Source organism: Sardina pilchardus, chromosome 6, assembly GCF_963854185.1.
Source record: "Sardina pilchardus chromosome 6, fSarPil1.1, whole genome shotgun sequence".
In the NCBI taxonomy this organism is placed as follows: domain Eukaryota; kingdom Metazoa; phylum Chordata; class Actinopteri; order Clupeiformes; family Clupeidae; genus Sardina; species Sardina pilchardus.
The window spans coordinates 13,184,369-13,205,958 of record NC_084999.1 but is presented as its reverse complement, the minus strand read 5'-3'; the positions used below and the strand labels follow the sequence as shown (position 1 = coordinate 13,205,958).

General features: G+C 44.3%; 1 protein-coding gene across 1 annotated transcript in view; it reads left to right on the top strand.

Moving 5' to 3' along the window:
* Positions 1-13,073, top strand: part of bckdhb (branched chain keto acid dehydrogenase E1 subunit beta) — a 54,838-nt gene extending 41,765 nt beyond the window's left edge. Inside the window, exons 9-11 of the mRNA XM_062538511.1 lie at positions 348-434; positions 11,491-11,679; positions 12,629-13,073. Of these exons, the coding sequence (XP_062394495.1) occupies positions 348-434; positions 11,491-11,631 (228 nt within the window). The 3' untranslated portion in view covers positions 11,632-11,679; positions 12,629-13,073. The remainder of the gene's footprint in view (positions 1-347; positions 435-11,490; positions 11,680-12,628) is intronic.
* The last annotated feature ends 8,517 nt before the right edge of the window (positions 13,074-21,590 follow it).

Sequence of the window (21,590 nt, the reverse complement as noted above, 5' to 3'; positions counted from 1 at the left end):
CTAGCAGTGATCGGGGTCATGGAATCAAGTCCTGGGGAACTCCAGAACTGAGGGAATGTGCGCCTGTTGAACTGCACTGTGTGCTTCTGTTGCAGAGCATGTTGATTACATATTGTATGTAAATGTGACATGGGTAACACATCTTCAGAAATGCCCAAGTAGGGTATCTTTGACTTACTGACAGATACCCATCTTTCACTAGAAATCATATCAAAATAGAAACGTCACATTGCTCCAATTAGTCTAATGAAACAAGTAGCAATAAAACAATTGCCCGTCTATATGTGCATGTGATGCTACTGTGATAGTAATGTGTGTGTGTGTGTGTGTGTTTGTGTGTGTTTCAGTCGGTGGCAAAAACAGGAAGACTCCTGATCAGCCATGAGGCTCCAGTCACAGGAGGCTTTGCTGCAGAGATCAGCTCTACGGTGCAGGTAAGAGCCGTCCGGCCACACACGCTCTCTCTCTCTCTCTCTCTCTCTCTCTCTCTCTCTCTCTCTCTCTCTCTCTCTCTCTCTCAAATTCAAATTCAAATTCAAATTCAAATTCAAATAGCTTTATTGGCATGAATGTAAAATTTTACAATATTGCCAAAGCATTCAATACAATAGTTATACGGATGATAATAATAACACAAACAATAACAAAAATAATGGAAATACAGATAATAATAATAGTAATAATGATCATAGTAATGATGATGGTAATGAAGTAATATCAGGCTGAATAAAAAAAATTATAATATTATTATAAAATATTAATATTATTAAAAAAAAAAAACATAAAAAAGTCAAATGAAAAGTAGAAAAAAAAGTAAAAAAGAAAAAAAAAGCCTATGAATTACTATGTTATTGATCATGAGACATGGGCTGTTTTCTGAGGATGTGGCAGGAATGGATATATTCGGCAGCTAGGTGTACACAGCTGTCAACTTCCCCCAGGAGGAATAGTAGTTTTTTTTCATCACTTATGATAAACTTACGTTAAGTGACGTGAGTGAACAACAAAATAGTCTACTTCCATACCGGAGTAGCAGGAGTGGCTTCGAGTTCAGTTAAAGCTTCTTTTTTTCTTTTCTTTTTTTTAACTGACTGCAGCTTGAAGTTAGAGGAGTTAACGAGTTCAACACGTGTGTGTGTGAGATGTAATTTCGATAAATTTTCGACTGATATCATCACACCCTTAAAGCTCATTACCATCACAAGTGTCTGTTTCTGAACATGCTGCCATCATGGCCTCTCATTCTTCCTCTCCATGAGTTCACTTCAGCTGATGATAAACTCCCGTGGCTATCTGGCAAGGGTACCTCCCCATCTGATCACAAGTTTGCTTGTTGAGGAAACCTTCTGGAACCTTCTGGATCATCCCAAATTCTTGAGCTTCTCTCACTCTCTTGCACTACTCCAATAAGTTCAGGCCAGGACTCTCAGTGTCCATCAATTCACATCTGCTTTCCGTGTGTGTGTGTGTGTGTGTGTGTGTGTGTGTGTGTGTGTGTGTGTGTGTGTGTGCGCGCGGATGTGTGCGCACTTGTGTGTGTGACTTAATCCTCGTTAAAGCCTTGCTTCGTAAAGACCACCATGTGGGCTAAACATGTTACTTAACCATCTCCTAATTTTCTTTTTTACGAGAGACTTGAGACTACTCGAAGGTCTCGTTTTAACCGGGAGTGGAGAGCCATACGGTGACAGCTTTACTAGCGCGCGGCTTCTCGCGGCCGAGGCGTGAGCCGAGAAACCTCTCCAGGCACCAAAGTGCGCCAGGCGACCTCTGCTCCCCCATCAGCACGGCAATTAGCAAAGAAATGGACTTCGCCCTCGGGAGCGCTGCCTGCTTTCAGCCAAGCCAAATAGCTCTCTGACCACTCGAGGTCCAGTCCACCTGCATCAGCGTGGGGGCGGTTGCCAAGGCGAGGAAGGGTTGCGTGGTTATTTTTTAATTTTTTCTATTTGTTTTCGTCATGGAAACGTGACCCTGGTGCCACTGCCGGGAGATGACTCATGGGCAAATCACCATCACAATGGGACACATCCGGCAGGAGCTCAAACAGCAGGGGTGAGGAGGGGCAGATGAGGGGCCCCGGTGCTCTCTGTGTGTGTGTGTGTGTGTGCTCTGTGTGTGTGTGTGTGTGGGGGGGGATTGATGGAGCGGAGGATCAGGAGCGCTAATGAAAAAGCTCAGGAGTGCTGGAGCACTGCTACTGTGAGAGCCCACTGAGCCCTCCACGCTGAGAAGCAGCTGGACAGCACCGAGTCTCCCTCACTCTTTTTCTCTCCCTCCTTTCCCTCTCTCTCTTTCTCGCCTTCTAATGCTCTCTTTTTCTCTCATTTATTGAAGCACGTTTTTTTTTTCTCTTCTTCTCTCCTTTCTCTACTTTTCTTAACTCTACCAATCCATCCCTCCTCCCCAGCCCTCTCCCTCCCTCATTCCTCCTCCCTCCCTAATTATCCTGCTCTGTCCATCTTATGGGCACACATGGATCCAGTGCTTTTAACGCCTAATGCAGCCACTGTGCTGGCGCAGGGAAAGGAAATAGGATGAGGTGTGTGTGTGCGTGTGTGTGTTTGTGTGTGTGTGAGCACGCAGCCTGGTAGCATTGGCCTTGAGAAGACAGGATTTTTCATGACATCCCTGCTGCACTCCTGTTGTGTAAATCCAGGTGTGTGTGTGTGTGTGTGTGTGTGTGTGTGTGTGTGTGTGTGTGTGTGTGTGTGTGTGTGTGTGTGTGTGTGTGTGTGTGTGTTTAACTCCACATGCAGGTCTGTGTGTTTGTGTGTGTGTGTGTTGGGATAATGAGGAGATGGGGAAAGGCACTGGTCCTGTTATTCCTGGACAGGCCACTGGAACAGAAGGAAGTCTTGGGGTCGATTTGGGCTGCTATTCCTCCCTCTGTCTCTCTCTCCCTCCCTCTCTCCCTCTCTTTCTTTACAATCCCTGATTTTCCCTCTTTTTCTTTGGGCTAATATGGAGGTGTTGGAACTCTCCTAGTCCAGTTATTCTTGGTGGGCTGAATGGAGCCGATGCGGTGTGAATGATTATCCTGGCCTTATGTCCTGTGCATATCTCTTGTGTGTGCGTGTGTGTGTGTGCGCACATGAGAGAGAGAGATGGAGAGAGAGAGAAGGGGAGGCTCTGGACTACTGGGATAACCAGTGTGAAATGGTGAACCATTCCTGTCCTGTCTTAACGTGCAGCTGGTCCTGTGTTGATAGGGATCCCAGAGGCACAATGTTCCCATCGATTGAATGAACGTGTCACTCAGTTTGAGTGATGTGAGATGAAGGGTCTGCTGATTGTAGATGAGGCCTGATCCTCTTTGGAACGGATAGCACGTTATTTCTCTCTCTTATTCTCTCTCTCTCTCTCCATCTCCGCTTTCAGTCAGCAGACTGCAGTGAGATGCCTGGCCACCCGCCGCTGTAGAGTATAAGCTGTGGTGTGCAGTCTCGTCACAGAACCCAAGGAGATCTGCAACATGTGTGTTGCTGACCCATCTCCAGGTGCTGTAATATCTGTGTGCACGCTTGCACGTAGTAGGTCACACACCAAAGGAAGAGTGGTATGGATCCTCTTAAAGTTGGCATCTAGTCCTTTGGTGGTCACTAAACCTACAACTCTCTGAATGCTGCAGTGCTCAAAAGGCTGCTTTGAAATCTCCAAATGAGTTTCGGTTTTACCACAATAAACGGGTTGTTTTCAAAGTCGTCGTTCTCCACTGGTGTACAGATCGTGAAAATACCCACCACCACTTCACATGTCTTTTATTTATTTATTTTGTTTAATGGGCAAGTTGCTTTAATTTGACTTGTTTCATGTTGTGATGCCTGCCCTTTTATTCCCCTAGTTATTAGCTCGTCATTTCCAAATAAAGGGGGATATTTAGCATGTAAGTGAAAGCAAGCAGCTCCGCTCGTGTCGAGGCAGTGGTACGGGCAGCACTTCAAAGCAGAGGGGTCCAGCTTAGGCCCAGCGGTTGCTGGTGGAGGATTAAACCCCAAAGTTCTGCGCTCGTGAAACGCCGGGACAATCAGAACCAGATCAGTGGCGCACATCATGCTTGGGTCGGTTATGGAGTTGCCATCTACAGACCCGTTCTTGCTCCGGTCAACATGCTTTTCTCTCTCCTGGAGTTTCTTCTCTCTCCAGGAGTTTCTTCTCTCTGCGCTCCATCCAGTATGGTCCCCCCCACCGCCTGCGGAGCTGTTCTCTTTCTTGACTGCTCCGCTTTCCCTTCATGTTTATGGTAAAGGCATTCCACTCCATCCAGAACCGTTCTCCATCTTGTGTACTTCTCCCTCCTTGCTGAGGTTTGAGCTGGTTTATTCCCAACCCATAACCCATGTCACTTCAGCCGATAGGGTGCCCATCTAGGCCAAATTAGAAGCAGGAACTGGCAGAGTTATACACCTCCCAGACCTGCCTTGTAGCCATGTTCTAAAGCTTGTCATCACCACAGAGAAAAAAGGGCTAATTGTTCCCTTTCTTCGCAGTTTGACTCCAGTGTTTCTTAACTCTCTTTGTATGGAGTTCCAGCAAGCTCCATCATAGCATCCCCAACAAGAACGGCCTTTGGTATCAGCAAATGTTCACTTGCAGTTGCTGCAACACACTGTTTTTGACAGTGTTGTCTGATTCAACAACCATCTCGTTCCAAACTGCTGGCAATACTTTGTAAGAGGATCATGTCCAAAGTCAATGTGTCTTTATTATAGTCTGGTGGTATACAGTGAGGCTCATGAATTTCCCCTTGGGGATCAATAAAGTATCTATCTATCTATCTATCTATCTATCTTGTACGTATTTGAACCCATGCTAAAGTTTACTAAAAAGAGGAATATAAAATAATCTTTTGGAAATTGAAGAAAATAGGAAATATCCAACCTTTAAGAACACCAATTTTCTTTGTGAATGTATAATGTATCGTAAATAATAAAAATGTTTTAAAATATAGGGGTCATAAGAATATTTACCCCTATATTACATTCCCATAAAGGCAGGCAGAATTGTATTTCTAAAGGCCAGTTATTTCATGGACCCAGAATACTATGCATCCTGATAAAGTTCCCTTGGACTTTCCACATCATCACATACCCTTCGTCATGCCTAGAGGTTGGCCTATTAGCTGGTTTCATGCTCATTGAGCTCAATGCAAGTCAAACCAGCCAAACAACCATCAACGGCCTACTGAAAATAAACAACACTATATTATACAAACCATGATTTTTAACCATATTTGTGACCCTGTAAAGCGGAACCAGTCGTTTCGGTAAAATGTAATAAATTAAGTTATTGTGTTCACGTGAACGGCCATAAACTAAGCTTTCCAACGATATGTATATCGAGGGTATTACACAAACTATCGCTAAGATAACCGCATCCAAAGTTGACATGGTTCTCCTGTCACAATATGCCAGAAGAGGAGAAATCACCTTTTCAAGCGGCGTGTGCACAACGGGAATGACAGCAAATGTGTTGAATCTTCGCCGGGTTTAACAGTCAAAACGTATGTTTTTCCGTGAAATGCGTTCACGATATGAAACTGTAGACTGTATACAGTCAAATTATGCGAAAAAGTGAAATTCAACATTTTAACCCGGAAGTTTGTTATTGTTGATTTTCTCAAAATAACGTTCCAAGTACTACTTTGGAAGATCGAGATGGTCAAAGGCATTTGTTGAATTGAGGTGAAATGATTCTGTGTTTTAATTCAGTTCATGTGTACTCTCTTGTTTCTTGAACCATTTCAGAGACACTGTGCTAGACTTTGGTACTTTTTGTGAGTCACTTTTTCTGAGCAACTTTCTTTACATTAATGTAGATGGCATATGGTCATGTGAAGAAGGAAAATGCATTATTAATGCAGTAAGGGTTTTGCATGCCTTTAGCTTAGGTTGATCACTAATTTTAAACCCAAACTCTTGCAGCCTTGGTATGACTTTTAACAGTATTAGCTGTTTATTTAATATTTATCCTCTCGCCTTATCTAGATGCACATTGAATAACATTAAGCTGTGTTTGCAAACAAAATACCCGCATCGAAAAACATGCTTGGACGCATTTCCTTTTTTAGATAACTTCGAATATGATCCGACAGCATGATTCATGGATATGTGCCTTTGGAAGATGCCAGAGAACATTCACAGACTGTCCATTTGGATTTAAACAAATATGCTTTTGCCAGGCCGGCAGAATGTTCTAGAATGTGGCTATCCTCATATGACTTGTGGTGAGCCAAGAGTGCTATTGTCTCTCTTGGCACCCGTAGTCAGTCATATTGCCATTTCTCTGTCACTCTACACTTTCCATACTCTCCAATCTGTGGCTGCCGCAGACAAACCTCTCTCTCTCTCTCTCACTCTTTTTCTCTCTCTTGCTCTCCCACACTCTCTCTCTCTGTCTGTCTGTCTCTGAAGGAATACAGGCAAAATATATGACTACAGATTTGAATTTTATTTTTAAAATTTGGGTCCAGCCTTGTCTGCCATGGCGTTTGAAATATTTTCATACTGTTGTATATAATGATGTGTGCAATGGTGCAGTACCCAGTGATAAACTCCGATTAGAATGAAACTGGAGCATTCCGGAAGTTGGCGGGGGAGACGCAGAGTGTCGAGACAAAGCTCTTCAGAGTTCTTCCTGTAAAAGTATTTAGCCATGAGGGCTTTACGGAGCTTTTGCTCGAAAATGGACAAAGTACAGCTTTTCACTGGAATCTGTCCGGGCTGGCAGGTGTATTTTCTTGTAAAAGGCCAGAGAAAATTACACCTGCTGGGAATTATGAGGCGAAAAGGGTTTTGATGTTCTGGTCACCATCATTTGGTCGTTTTATGTCGCAGTGAAGAGGAGAAAGAATGTTATTGGAAAAGAGAGCTTGAGCTCATCTTCCAACTCTGTGTCACACACACTAAAGCAGTGCAAGGCTGCAGAAATGCTATTTTTGAAAAGCCATATCAAAATCATTCTGCTTCTTTTGAAATGTTTCGACGTGCCCTGGCACACACAAACGTTTTTACTTTAATTTGTTGTAAACATGTTAGGTTCATACGAGTTTGTGTTGCTGATACCTCTTCTGTCAGCTCTAGCCACTGAAAATAAATAAGCAGAGAAATCAGTCCGATTACAAAAGCTGGTCAGTCTGACATGGAATTGTCTGCGCTCATTACTATTCATGAGCTCACCCAGTTGAGACCGCATCCACAGAATTAATTTAGCTCAGTGACCGTTTTCGTATGCAAGGATGTCTGGACATCAACGGGCTTGTGTGCTATGCACAAATAGAACTTCAAAATGTCCATGTTGCCCAAGACTTTGCTTCAGTTTATTTTTTATTGCAACAATGCCATAACACTATAATTTTAAATTATTTGTCTGTTCATTCATCACATTTTGAAGAAAGTGACTTTATTAACTTTGACGAGTTCAGCTGAAGCCTGGAGCAGTACTTTCGCAGCCCGTCGGTAAAACTCAAGGAAGTGCTGTGTTATACAGCTTTAATGCACTCCTTAGCCTAGCAGGTTATAGGTCCATTTGGACAGGGCCAGCGCTTGCTAGCCAAGCTAAGTTCATGCCATGAAGCTAAAACATCTGTCACCAAGCTGTTATGCTATGGACGAAACCGACTAGCTGTTAGCCAACCAGAGTCAAACAGCTTAGCTTGTAGAATATTAATGAGAGCTGTCACAAATCAAGCTGAGTCTTCCTGCAGGCACGCTAGAATAGCTTGAGACAAGATAACCAAGGGAACCAAAAAAGTTTTTTTCCACCAAAAAAGTTAGAGTCTGGTAAAACTTCAAACATTACCATAAAGTAATGAAATGCATTTGGCAGGGCACCTTTGAACTGCATGAGGAAGCTGCATATAAATAAATAAGATAAATGCAGCTTTCTAGCAGATGAGGGAAATATGGACGAAAACGGTAATGCTGTTGTTTTTTTTTCTCGAGTGCATCCTGGTGCTATGATCTTCTAGTCTGGTTGAACCCAGACAGCTGTCAACAAAGTTGAATTTGCTCTGCAGGTCCAACTGGAAAGCGATTAAATTGATGCACGTTTCCAAATCACCAAAAACCTAGGATCCAATCACAGTTGCTTATCCGGTATGGGGCGGGCTTTACTTGATGACTGATGGAGCAGTGCGTACAACACTGTTCTGTTTTGCTGTCTTTTCCTGACATTTTTAGCATAGTTGAATATTCAGGGGAGTCTAGTGTCCCTCAAAGTATATTATGATTATGGCCTTGCGGCTATGCATCATTCAAGTCAAGATTACAGGTGCAAATAAATCAAACGTAGTAAAAAATTTAGATAAATCAAACACAGCAAACATTGTAAACAAACATAGTAGACACATTAAATGAAACCCTCTGACACAATAAAACCGAACAATAAAAGAGAACACGTTTTATTTCCATGAAGCGCAGACGCTCCGCTGTTTCTCAGGGTTGCTCTTGACAGCCGCTCAGTTTTCGTTTTCCCTCCGAGGGATTGGGCCACCTGCGCTCGAGAAGACACGAGGGGTTAACGCTGGACACAGCACAAGCCAGCGGAGCTGACAGACGGAGGTGTTGGACATGGATGACTCATCACACAATACGCAAAACACAGCCTGTCCTCTTCTGCATAATTGAATCAGGCTGAATGCATTAAAACGTCTGAAAAGCGCTCCAGACTCCCCAGACGACGTTATTAATGTCCTCTAAGCCCCGACGTGGAGTGCGATTACAGCCTCTTACGGTTTAAATTAAGTCTTCATTAAAGCTTAAGCGATGTTTGCCCGCGAGGTGAAAAGTCATTCCCAGAACCTTCACTGGTCCACCCACACTGTTATTAGAGGTAAAACAAAAGGCGAAAGGAACATAATAGTGTCATAATTCATATGAATTCCCTTTTTTTGCGTGTGTGAACAGTCCTCACATTTGCTCAGATTTTACAAGGTTGGCGTTTGGCCTAAACTCTGTGTTGTATTTCTTGTTTGTGGCCGTCCCATAGAAGTCAGTTTGAGTTTTCCCATCCTTGCCGCCATCATGTGTGGGGATAAATCACGGTCTCTCCCATCATTAGGCAAAAAGAAAGATGAACCCAGAGCTGAACTCCTTCAAGTTGATCTAGTCTGTCAGTCCTTTCTCTGCCTTTTACTGTATTCTCCTATTTTATTTGAGCTTCTCTTTTTCTTCTGGCCTCAATCTCCCCCCCAGCCGCTTTTCTTGACTTCTAATCAAATCTACAAAGTCTGCTCTTCCCAGTCGCTCAGTTAAGCCAGATGTAGTGTTGGAATTGGGTGGCGGGAGGTGCCTGTTGCAGAATGTATCCATAAACTGCATTACCCAGTAAAAAGCGAATTATCGCTCATTAGCAGGGCAGAGAGCAGGGCGCTTGCCAATCAGACGGCACAGAAGCTGAGCAGCTGCCAGGCTGCCAGGGCGAAGGCGTGCTAGGGTGCCTGTGTTGGCACAGACCCAAATAGGGCACTTCTCCTAGGCTTTCCACAGTTTCATAATGAACTGAATTGCTAGCAAAAGGTTTCAACTTTCGTCTAAACTCTTCCGGTGATTTTCTAAGAATAGAATGCCTTTGACTAGAATGTATTACGGGTTCTAAGTAGACCTTTAAAGCGTGAGTGCTGAAAACGGTCTCCACCGACCTATATCAGCCTGGCTAAGTTGGAAACGAGGTCCTATGTCCAAAATTCCAAACTTAACATAATGGCTTCAAACTTCTTTTGATGCTACACTGACTGCACCATCTTAGCACTAAATGCCATTGCATATTGACGCCAAAGGGCATAGATTCTTCCATTGTGTTGCTATAAAGTGGTGCTGCACAGGAAAAAGCCTTTTCATTTATAGTTAAAAGCTGGTCTTCCTGAAGTTCCTGCGTTGATATTCCAGAGTGCTTGGGCTTGTGTGCTTGGAAAGAGGTCCTCATTTTCCCTGTGCTGTTTTCACAGGCTGAGTTTCAAGACTGTCACTTGCTACCTTAGTTCACACACTTCTAGCATTCAGGTTGAACTGAACCAGAAGCACACACCTTGCAGGGATTTGAGGATTAGTTTCACGGCCTTTCAGCAGCAAGTCTTAAACACACACACCGAGATATTCTCACTGGTCACACACACACATGTGGTCAGAATTATTCCAAGACAACTGGTGTGAGACTGCAGCTTTATTCACGATACCGGGAGCATGTTACTCACATGAAGTCAAAGTAACAAACCCACACATCTGTGGGTGAAGCCAGTTCTTATACCCTTAACACACACACACACACACACACACATGGAACATCACTAGATACACTGGTAAGTCTTTAACCACCTGGTAATTAACAGAGATAAGAATGTTTACAAGAACTCCTCAACCTAAACCATGTTTGTGTTTCATGGGGTCACCAAGGGGCCACCATCCTCACATTGCCACAGCAGGGGTTCTGGCTATCTTCACATTTCTAAGGCCAGGATGGCAACTAGAGTTAATTATATATGTAAGCCATAGTAAATGGTTAATACAAATGAGAAACATATAAAATTTATCCCACACACACACACACACGCACACACACACACACCAACCACCACCATCAGAGAGGCTGCCTGGAGTGCCCACCTCTCATGTGGCGGCGCAGAGAGAAGTCCTTAGAACGCTGATCACTTCCTCATGGCGCTCCATCACCAGCAGACCAGCAGCTAGCAGATTTACACTGGACTGTGTGTGTGTGTGTGTGTGTGTGTGTGTGTGTGTGTGTGTGTGTGTGTGTGTGGGGAGGGGGGGGGGGGGGAACTCCCCACCAATATAAAAGACACACTGGTCTATTGTATTCTGCACTGGGGTTTGTGTGAATGGTGACACCAGTGGTGTTGTGCTGGTGAGGTGTTGACTGGACCCCTGGGCCTTGAATTTTTTTCCCTCAGTGTCCCGCAGATGTCCCGAATTCTACTTTGTATTGTCCCGAACTTAACCACAATTGTCCCAAATTTAAGTTTTACGTTGTTTTTTTTTTTTTTTTTTTTTTCATTCAACATAAAAAAACATGGCATAATAATCTTGTTTCTGTCATGCAACGTGCATTGGCATGTTTCCTCTAAGGGGCTCGCCACTGAAGTGGCCTTTGTCAGCAACTTCAACATTTTTGTCCTTTTTGTTTTTATAATGCAGTGCGCAATTCGGTGGTCAGTGACTCGCGCTGAATGTGTAACGTTATCCCATAATTCATTAGGTCACTAACAGCTACAACCATAACAATCATGACGGAGATCATTTAATCACATCAGGTCAAGACTTGTCATTTTTGCTGTTCATATTTTATCCAGGTGAAAAAAAGTAACGTGTGTGTTCCCAATTGGTTTTGCTTTCTGCTTTGACATTTTTTCTATTGTCCCAGAGTTGTCTCAGACATCTATCTATTTTCGAGCTATTTTGATGGTCCCCGGGACATCAGGACATCGTTCATTTGGAGCCCTGTCCCTGCTGACCCCTGGTGCTCGTCTCTTTGCAGGAGGAGTGCTTCCTGAACCTGGAGGCCCCCATCGCCAGGGTGTGCGGCTACGACACGCCGTTCCCCCACATCTTTGAGCCCTTCTACATCCCCGACAAGTGGAAGTGCTTCGACGCTGTCAAGAGGATGATCAACTACTGACCCCCCCCCTCCCCTTCCTCCCTAGTGTGCTTAGGAGCTGCTGAAAATGTATGTATGCTGGGGCTCCATGGCTCCCCAATGGTTCTTTGGCAGTCTGTGTGATTTAATAGGGTCCCTGCAGCACCGCTCCAGGATAGTGTTGCAAACGCTTTTCACACATAATCTGTTTTTCATAAGCATAGAGGCTTGAAGTGCATTTGAATTGATCTGTATTTATCATTTCCCAACGTTGTCGATGTATTTATCACTTGGCCAAGAATCTGTTCAAATTCTGCAGCCTGTGAAGCTGGCCTGGTTACCGTATTGCTATTCACCCCCGCCATCGATGCTCAATGAAAGATTAAGTGCAGTAAAACGTTTAATGTGGTCAAACAGAGGGGACTGTGCCATTACAAGCATGCTGGTTTTATGTGCAAGTTTTATTCTCTCGTTCTCTCTCTCTCTCTCTTGCTCTCACTCTCGGTCTCTCTCTCTCTCTCGCTCTCGTTCTCTCCTCCCTCTTTTCTTCTCTTCCTCTTCTCTCCCTGTCGCCCTCCCTCTCTTTCCCTCGTCTTCTCTTCTGCTTTTGTTTACTCACTCACAGTTTCTCTTTCTCAAGAATGCTGGATTTATGTGCAACTTTTATTATCTCTCGCTCTCGCTCATTGTGCTGTTGTGCTCCATCTCTTCATCCTGTCTTTTCTCATTCTGTTATTAACTCAGTCACACACACTCTCTAACTCTCCTTTTCTCTCATCCCTCTTTCCTTGACTGTCTATCTCCTGCTCTCGTTCTGTGTGTGTGTGTGTGTGTGTGTGTGTGTGTGTGTGTGTGTGTGTGTGTGTGTGTGTGTGTGTGTGTGTGTGTGTGTGTGTGTGTGTGTGTGTGTGTGTGTGTGTGTGTGTGTGTGTGTGTGTGTGTGTGTGTGTGTGTGTGTGTGTGTGTGATCGAGAGAGACATGATGTGAGCTGTTCTCTGCTGTGTGACTAACATGCATTTACATCTCCTCCTCCGGCAGAACCATTAGGACCTACAACATGTCTCCTCTCCTCCCCTCTGTGTCTGGCGAGGCCAGATCGAGGTTCCCCTAACGTCATCCAGCAAGATCGCTGAACAAGCACAGACTGTTACTACGGAGCCGACGAGACACCAGGGAACCTTTTTTTAAAAGGCCTTTTGGGAAACGAACTTTGGAACTCGGCCCTTAGAGAGCAGCGCGCCATTCACCGACACTAACTATGTAGATAATATTCTATGGGTGCTCTGCTGTGATAGCTAGCTGAATGTCTCTCTTTTTTTCATGCTATCGCTCTGCTCTTTCAGCTGAATGTGTTGATGCCTTCCTTCTGTCATTTGCTCTGTTTTGTCGTGAATTTGTGTCATCTTGTCTCAGCCACGCCACTGGGAAGGTGTGTTTTTTTTAAAACAAATAAAGTGTTCGATTTTGCAGTGTCACAACTGGATATGCTGGTGTTTGTGTGTCTGCGGTGTTTCGTTTGTTTTGTTTTTATTTCAAATCACAAATCAGTTTAGCGTGAAGCAGTCTGGAGTCTTGAATTCGACAAGAACATACAAGATAGCTAAGGATGAACACAGTCTAAGCGGGCAAGTAAAGGCAGCCATCAAAGCGGCATCATCAGCAGTCTCAAAGGGCCAAAAGAAACTCTGCAGATGATTACCCTTCATAAGCCTACTGTATCCAACTGCTCATTCATTCATGACTACAAGCGAAACTGCATGCCTGAGTGGAATAATACCAGTAAGACATTTATGAGAGGACAAACAATAGACATCTTTGTTTCATACTGGAGTACTTTTGAGTACTCTTGCCTTTCTCTCACTCCCACTTTTTTCAGACCGGCTGGCATTAATTCCTGACCCACAATTGTGCCTGTAACATCTAGACTTGGATCTAATCGGCTAGTTTGGCAAACGCACCTTTAGGGCTTTTTCTCTGCATGCACGCATGTTGGGACTGCAGTCTGTGGCTGCCACGTATCTCCGTAAGAGTATTCTGGACCGCTGTAGAGTGCAGCTGCCATTCATCTCATCAGAATATGCACAGCCTTCCATTCACCACAGATTTCAATACATGATAGGTTGATTGAGGGTCTTTTAGTGGTGATGCAGTACCAAAGTTTGATCTGTTTCCTTTCATCTGACAAACAAGATGAGACATGACAGCAAAGTTCTGTTCTCTTGTAAATTACCGGTTTTAAAACCAGACCCGAAGAAACTAAGTCACGGCTATTATCCACAAGCTTTCTCAATGAGAAGCAGAGGCTTTCCCTTTCATAATGAAAACACCTTCTCCATCCATATTCGTGTTCTTAATTGCCTTGCGTAGTCAAATATGTTTCTGTCCTTGGCCCTAACACAGCTGAGAGTGTCCCACTCAGTGGATTCTCTCTGTGTATCTTTCACACTTCAATCTTCCCTGCAGCCTGACACAGAGCAAGGTGCAAACAACCCACTAGATCATGACTTATTTGTCACCCACTGAGTAAAGACCTGTATGTGATTTCAAATGTGGCGTACTCACTCCGTCCGTATGGATAGAGGTGCCTGTGGTAATGAATAGATGCAGATGTAATATATTAGGCCCCTGCGTGAGTTGAAAGCGCCTGTGTCGGGCTACTGATGGACAGCTGGGTAATACGTATAGCTTTAACAGCTCCCATCTGCACAGGAAACTGCAGAAGAGCTTGAGGGAAGATGGAGTGTACATCTGTGCATGTGCGGGTCTGTGAGTGTATGCAAGACGCCTGGCGATCCGTTGTAAATGAGTGCAAGTCGCCAGCCAAAAACAACCGATGTGTCTCGTCTCTATTTAGCCAAAGTGCTAAGCTGAATCCCTGAAGGCTTTTACTCCGTGAGGTCCTTCAAATTCTTCAATTGTTCCGTTGAGGATGTGGTGCTGAAAAGACCCTGAAGCTGCATAAGCCGGTCTTACATGACGATCTCTCTCTGTATGCTAACCAGTGGTAGCACGCTACACACTCCTCCCTGTTCAGGGTTGTAACTCTCTCTCTTGAACTCCATCAACTCCATTCAAAACTCTCTTTAATTCACCCCTCTTGACTTTTAACTCACGTCTCCTATAGTCTCTTTAACTCTTCCTTTTCTATAAGCTTTCTTTAGCTCTTTAGATGCCTTGTTGTTGCCCTGATGTTTTTTGCGACTCTTTGTAATGAAGTTGCTGTGGTGGCCCACTGTGGGCTCCTGTGGCTTTGGCCGGCAAACAAGGACACAAGAAAACACATGGCAGGGTTTGGGAGGGGGCGCTGGGACACAGGAAGAGACAGGAAGAAAAGAAAGAGGGGGATAAACCATTGAGACAATGCCACTAATCACCTAGTATCTGTCGACCTCATGTTAGCGGCGAGGGACGATCCTCGGTGTTTGAAAAAGCACGTCGACCACAAACTGCAGACGGAATATAAAGATAAACTGGCGTCTTTCATTTTGGTCAGGGAGAAAGCTGGGCCCCAGGCGCTGTGGCCAGAGAGGACTCTCTCTGGGGTGGGGCAGCACAGATGACCTCGGCCTGGGATCTGTGTGTGTCTTTGCGAAGCTGCAGATTACTTCTGCCTGGTCTGTGTGTGTGTGTGTGTGTGAGGCAGCAGTGATGGCCTCTGCTTGATGTGTGTGTGTGTGTGTGTGTGAGAAAGAGAAGCAGCAGTTTTTAGTCAGATTTTCAAAACTCAAATTTGGCAGATTTGAGTTGTGTTGGACACAACAGACCACTGTCTAAGCTATGTGGCTGTGAACCTTGTCTATGTAATCATGACCCTTGCCGTGTGTGTGTGTGTGTGTGTGTGTGTCTGTCTGTCTGTCTGTCTGTCTGTCTGTCTGTCTGTGTCCATGACCCCTGCTTATGGCTATGTGTGTGTGAGGGACCGGAACCCCTGCCTTGGGCCTGTGTTTGTGTGTCTGACTGTGAGCCCTGCTTGTGTGCGTGCAAATGTCTGTACCGCCGCTGCTCAAATGAATATTTAATTCACTTTGTGCTCTGATATTTGGATAATTCTTATGATTTTTGGCCTTTGGTCGTCGCTTTGGTTTGTTTTCTTAATTGCCCACAGTTAATAATTCTGTCATTCCCAAAGCATTTGTTATATTCATTTTTCAAGCAAGTCAAGCTAGTCTTTGGTGAAGTATTATTTTATGGACCTTCCAAACAGTATTTTCTTACACTTCTAGGACATTTCAATTGAATTATTGATGTTTGGTATGTGATATCCACATCTCACTTGTTTGCGTTTTTCGACTTGAACCTTGAGCCCAAGAAACTGTCTTCACCTCGCGATGGTTGAGGATTTGAGTTGGAATCAGCTCTTCACTGTGAACCTGTCTTGGTGATGGATGCGTTTGTAAGGTGAATGATGAAGTTGAAACAGTTGAGGTGAAATAATCATAGAAACAGAACTAAGGGGCAATCATTTCTAAATACAGACGGGTATGAGGCAGTGGAAAAAGATCACTAACACTAAATCTTTCTGACGTTTTGTTGTCAGTCAGTAAACAACAACTTACTCATCCAAACTATTGACCAGCTCCAGTGCGGTTTTTCGGTGTTTCTGTTTGTGAATGATGAATCTGCTCTGGTATGGCAATGGTGCTAGCGGTGGAGAAAAGCCAGGTGAGGAAGTCCAATCTGTTGCTGAGCGACGGTCATTCCAAATGCCTGGGGTAATATTTTGAGTCAGGTGTGCTATTTAAATTTATCAAGACTTTGCCAGACATTCTTAGCCAGCCCCTCCCTTTTCTCCTGCTCTCCACTTTCATTCGCTGAAATGATAGTGTTTAGGAGATGATTGGCCCCCATGTTTGAAGACATGAGAGGCTCTTGGTTGGGTTCTGTGGGCTCGTGTGGCTGTGTGTTGAAATGGGGATTTCCAAAGGCCTGCTCTGGCAACTGCCATGGTTTCAGTGGTGGTATAATGTATACCGTGCTTTGCCAATGGCAAGCTGCCAAACCACCCATCTGTAGGCGCAACCACATACATATGTTCAAGCTGTAAGGTGACAGATTGCTTACCCCTCAGCATGGAATGTAGGCTTCATAACATGATTGTAAGGCCAATGGCATATGCTGTAGGGAATCATTACTGGAGCACAAGTGAGGTTGAGATTCTCTAGATTAGATCTGACGAGCCTGGGCTAGGCTGGATATTCAACTCACGGTCTTCACAGCCAAATCATACCAGTGCTATGCTTATTCAGATGCATTCATGCACACTGCATACGTTACAGTGAACACACAAGCCTGTCTCATCCGCATTTTATTGCATCAGCGTTAGTCAGCTGAATTATAGTAACTACAAGGTGTAATACATCCTAAAACAACGTAAAAATAACATAACAATGTCAGGATGGGGACATTTCACATTATTTACTCTTAAGCTCCTGCTACTGATTACTGGACTGAAACTCTCAGATCGCTCTGAACACCTTGGTGATGGAAACACAGAGATTATGGGATTGTGCCAGAAGCAAACTCTAAAAGTAACAGAGATAAAGGGGTCAGCTGTGGAGCACGCTCCAAAGGCATATAGATATACAGTAGGCCTACTGTACATCCACACAGCACTTAGAGGGAAAGGATGACTTACTTGAGACATAAAGGCAAAAGCTACAGTTGATAGCACTGCTCTTTTGATAGATTTCTCAGAGATCGCAGAACTATACTTTTCTTATATCATAAAAAAAAACCTTTTTGACATGAACAGAGTAGTCTATACTTGGCTTGACACTTGGCTTTTTACGCTGTCTGCTCTTTGCATTTCATGTCACCACTTGAAATGGACAAAAATTAGAAGCAGACTGCTTCTCCTGCAAATATGTATTCTGAATGCCCCAAAGGAGGCAAGACACACACACACACACACACACACACACACACACACTGCTCTGTTGGACATTAACGTTAGCATCTCCAGCCCTTCTCACTCTGAACTTATTGAACACAGATCTGTATGTCCATAAGCAGAACCAGAGCCATGCACTTCATATGGTATCCTGAGTGAACCTCCTTTGATGGAAATCAACTGTGAGGGCTCTCTGCTTTGATCTCTGGATGTACTGTATCCATGTAGTCTGTCTGATCTAAACACTTAGAGCAAAGTCTACACCACCACTACCAACTGAACCATCCACACACACTCCATCCCTCTCCGTCTCTCTCTGTGTGATGGATGATAATACTAGAGGGCTGTTTCCGTGAGTCAACAGAAGAGCAAAGAAGGCACACACACACACACACACACACACACACACACACACACATAAACCTGTGCACAACACTCACACATATGTACACACACACACACACACACACACACACAGTGATTATACATGACAGTGTATTAAGAGGCCATAAAGCTAGCGTTAATTCTGTCGACTGGGAAACGGAAGGCAGGAAGGGAAGCTTCTGTTGAAGGCTGAGAGGTGTACCGGGCAGCGATCTCCATGGCGACAGAGGTCTCTTCCCCACTTTGTTTGTGCGTTTGTCCCGGAATGGGTTACTAAGGAGAGGGAGAGCGGGAGAAAAACAGCGGTCAGCCGGGAGGTAATTTGCCTGCCGGTTGGGGCCAAAGTGATTGTTTATACACCAATGCCATCCTGTCGGAGACAGAGGACAGTTCTGTCTCGCCTTGACGTAAGTGGCACTAATTGCGCGCGGTCATGAAAATAATTTCCACTTCTTATTTCAGAGCCCCCTTCGCGGGCCACACCTCTCTCCCCGGCCCTCGGCCCTTCGCTCGACGTCCGGGCCAAACGCGCCAAGCTTTCGCGTTAGGCGCCGAGAGGACAGCGTGTCTCCGGGTGACTGTGCAATGTGGCGCTCTCGTCGCTAAACAAGTTTGTTTTTCCTTCGCTCGCTTGTCCCTCTCTCTCCCAGCGCCACACACGAGCGAGCGAGCACGCCACTGTAAACCAATACGCTGCAAATGCCTTCCATCTGCATAACAAATGGAAAAAAAGGTAACTGGGGGTTTAGGCAGATTTAGCCATCGACTCTGGCGTGCCAATCCTGGGCCGGACTTAAGGCTGATGGGTACGGGAACGTAATGGGAATTCTGGACTCTACTGGGGCTAAAATGACCTCATATCATCTGGTAATACTGTATGCTCTAATACAAGCAAGCTGACGGCACTCCTGGCTTCAACCCCCAGGCTGTGGCCTGTCCAAACGCAGCGTGCTTGAGAGTTATCAAAAATGCGGAATGAACAACGTGTTGCACAACTGCGGTGTGCACAGCTGGCATAAATTGTTTTAATTTGTCTTTTTTTTTCTTTTTCTTTTTTCCAAATTTTATTATTTGTTAATTTGTTTATGTCTTGTCTGTGGCAAGTTACGGGTATGCTGGTGAGTCACGCCACTTTGTCCGGCATCATGTTCATGTTTTTGTTTGTTTTCCTATTATTTGTCACTTTGCTTTTCTAAAACAGATCATTCCAGTGTATTATTATGATTGGCTGAATCATGTTCACTGTCGTAAAGCCCAACACAACCCCACACGTTGACGGCATTTCACTCTATATTACTGCACTACCACAACTTGATACAAAAGTGTTGCTGCGTCTTCCCTCTGATAGAGGGAATTTTGTTATAAAATAATGATTATCTATGAATAAATCGTTACTAATTTCGTTCCATTTATTTTGTGAAATCTATGTGTTAACCATTTTAGAAAGCAATGAGCCACTTGAGTCCATAGGTTAGCCTAAAGTGATTTTAGAACAGCCTAATAACGTCCTTTAGCTGTTCCAAAATCACTGTCACCTACCGCCTCTTGGGGCTTATTGCTTAAAATGTACAGTACAGTATGTCTTGGTGTCTGTGTGTGAAGCGCTTTGGATTGTCTCTGCTATATAAATAAAAGATTCACTTACTTACTAAATGTGGGTATGCAACAACACATCAATACGCAATCCAAAATCTAAGACAAATCCATAGGCTAGTTACTTTTAACACACTTTCTTTTCCCACGCAATCATTAATGCCATAATCTTGCTGGAGTCAGTGAGCAGACGTACTCAAAGCTTACTGTCCTCATTGATAGTGTCTGCCAACCTTCATTAGCCCAAGCATATACGACTCTGACTGATCGTAGAGGCCAAAGGTGATGAAGTCCATGTGGCGATAAGTGCATATTTTGGCATTAAATGTGGTTCCATGGTGATATCTATCACTAGTACACAAGGGAGATGCCTTTGATAATCGGCGTCTGTTAAAGAGGTCTGTAAGCCTACAGTGCACTCTGAGCAGGAAATCTCACTTTCCACTGAGGCGTCCAAGAAAATAAAACATTAAACAAAAGCGATTGATTCATAGGCTGGCAAACATTCAAAATCCCAGTCAAGGGGTATTATCTATCACAGTTTCAGGAAAACAAGAAAAAAAACACATCCTTCTCTTTTCTCTAAACTGATAAAGCTTAAGGTTGCATGGTTGAAATATTCCTTAGAATAGCTCAAATTCTTTTGAAAGTAAATCTGGCCATTGAGCTGCAATTCTAGCATGTTTACATAGACCTCCTGCTGACCCACTCAGTGTGTCTTGCCTCTCTTTGTGACATTTATAGCTGCTTTTTGGCAGTGTGTGTCAGTGGGGGTATAATCAGCAGTGCGTTCCACACTTCATTTCACATGAGTCACTGTCATTTGTCCAGCGCGGCTGTTAAAACCGAGCGAGGCGCTGCGCCTCTACCCGTCAGGGCCACAATGGTGCTGCAGGATCCAAAGGCCTGAAGTTTCTCTGAGGAGCGACGATGACTCACCTGCCAGAGAGCGCATGAGAGAGAGAGACAGAGAGAGAGTGTGTGAGAGGGTTACAGAGAGGGAGAGAGAGAGAGAGAGAGAGGAGGGGGGGAGAGTGAAAGGGAGAATGACAGGGAGAAAAGAGAGAAAAGAGAGAGAGAGAGAGAGGGAGGGAGGGAGGTTCTGAGAGTGTGAACAGTGAGAACATTCCTGCTCCCTGAGATCTGCCACACACACATACACAGAGAGCATAGCGTTGAAGCTGGCTCCTGGCCAAACCTGACCCAATCTGGCCCACCCGTGGTACAGATCTGGTACAGATGGGAGACAGGAGGATTACACTCAAACTTCCACACTCTTCCTTACACTCAGACTGCCTCACCAAATGTGTGTGTCTGCTCTCCCAAGGAGAAGGCTGTTGGCAGCCTTACTGATCTGGGGAACAGCATACTGTTGGGTCCAACTTTTCCCCTCAGTCTTAGCGTCTACTTTTGTTTAGTTGATTCTTACATTGCTTTATCTTATACTCACTGAATGTTCTATGATAACATGCCAGGTCTCAAATGTCTCAGATGTCTCAGGTAAGTGTACAACACATCACTGTGTCTCAAAGGTATGAGGGAGCTTTGCAAAATTATCAATTAAAGGTGCCGTGCCACACAAAACCATTTTACTTGTTTTTTCTTTAAATAAGGTCCATATATGTTTGTGTTATGTCGTGAATGTGAAAATGCACTTCTACCTCCTCTGTCAGCTCTAGCCACTGAAAATAAACTAGATGCACCGCATAGCAGTACACCATATGACCGCCGCTCAGTTCAGCACATTCTCTCCACAAAAATATATTGACACTTGTCAACTTTTCCTGTAACTCCTATTTGTGCAATTTACATTGCCTAAGAATTGGCTTCAGTTAATCTTTTGGAACAATGCCATATACTTCGAAATTCACTGTTCATCACATTTTGAAGAAAGTGACTTTGTTCTGTTGAAGCCTAGCAGTAGCCTACCATCATGGCACTCTATGACCAGTGATAAGTAGCCTAAAACGCTGATGTCAACTCAAGGACATACTACAGTATGTTATACAGGTTTAATGCACTAGCTAGTAGGTTTTAAGTCTATGTGGACAATGCTAGCACTTGCTAGCTAAGCTAAGTTCATGCCATGAAGCTAAAACAGCTTTCACCAAACTATGCTACGGATGAAACCGA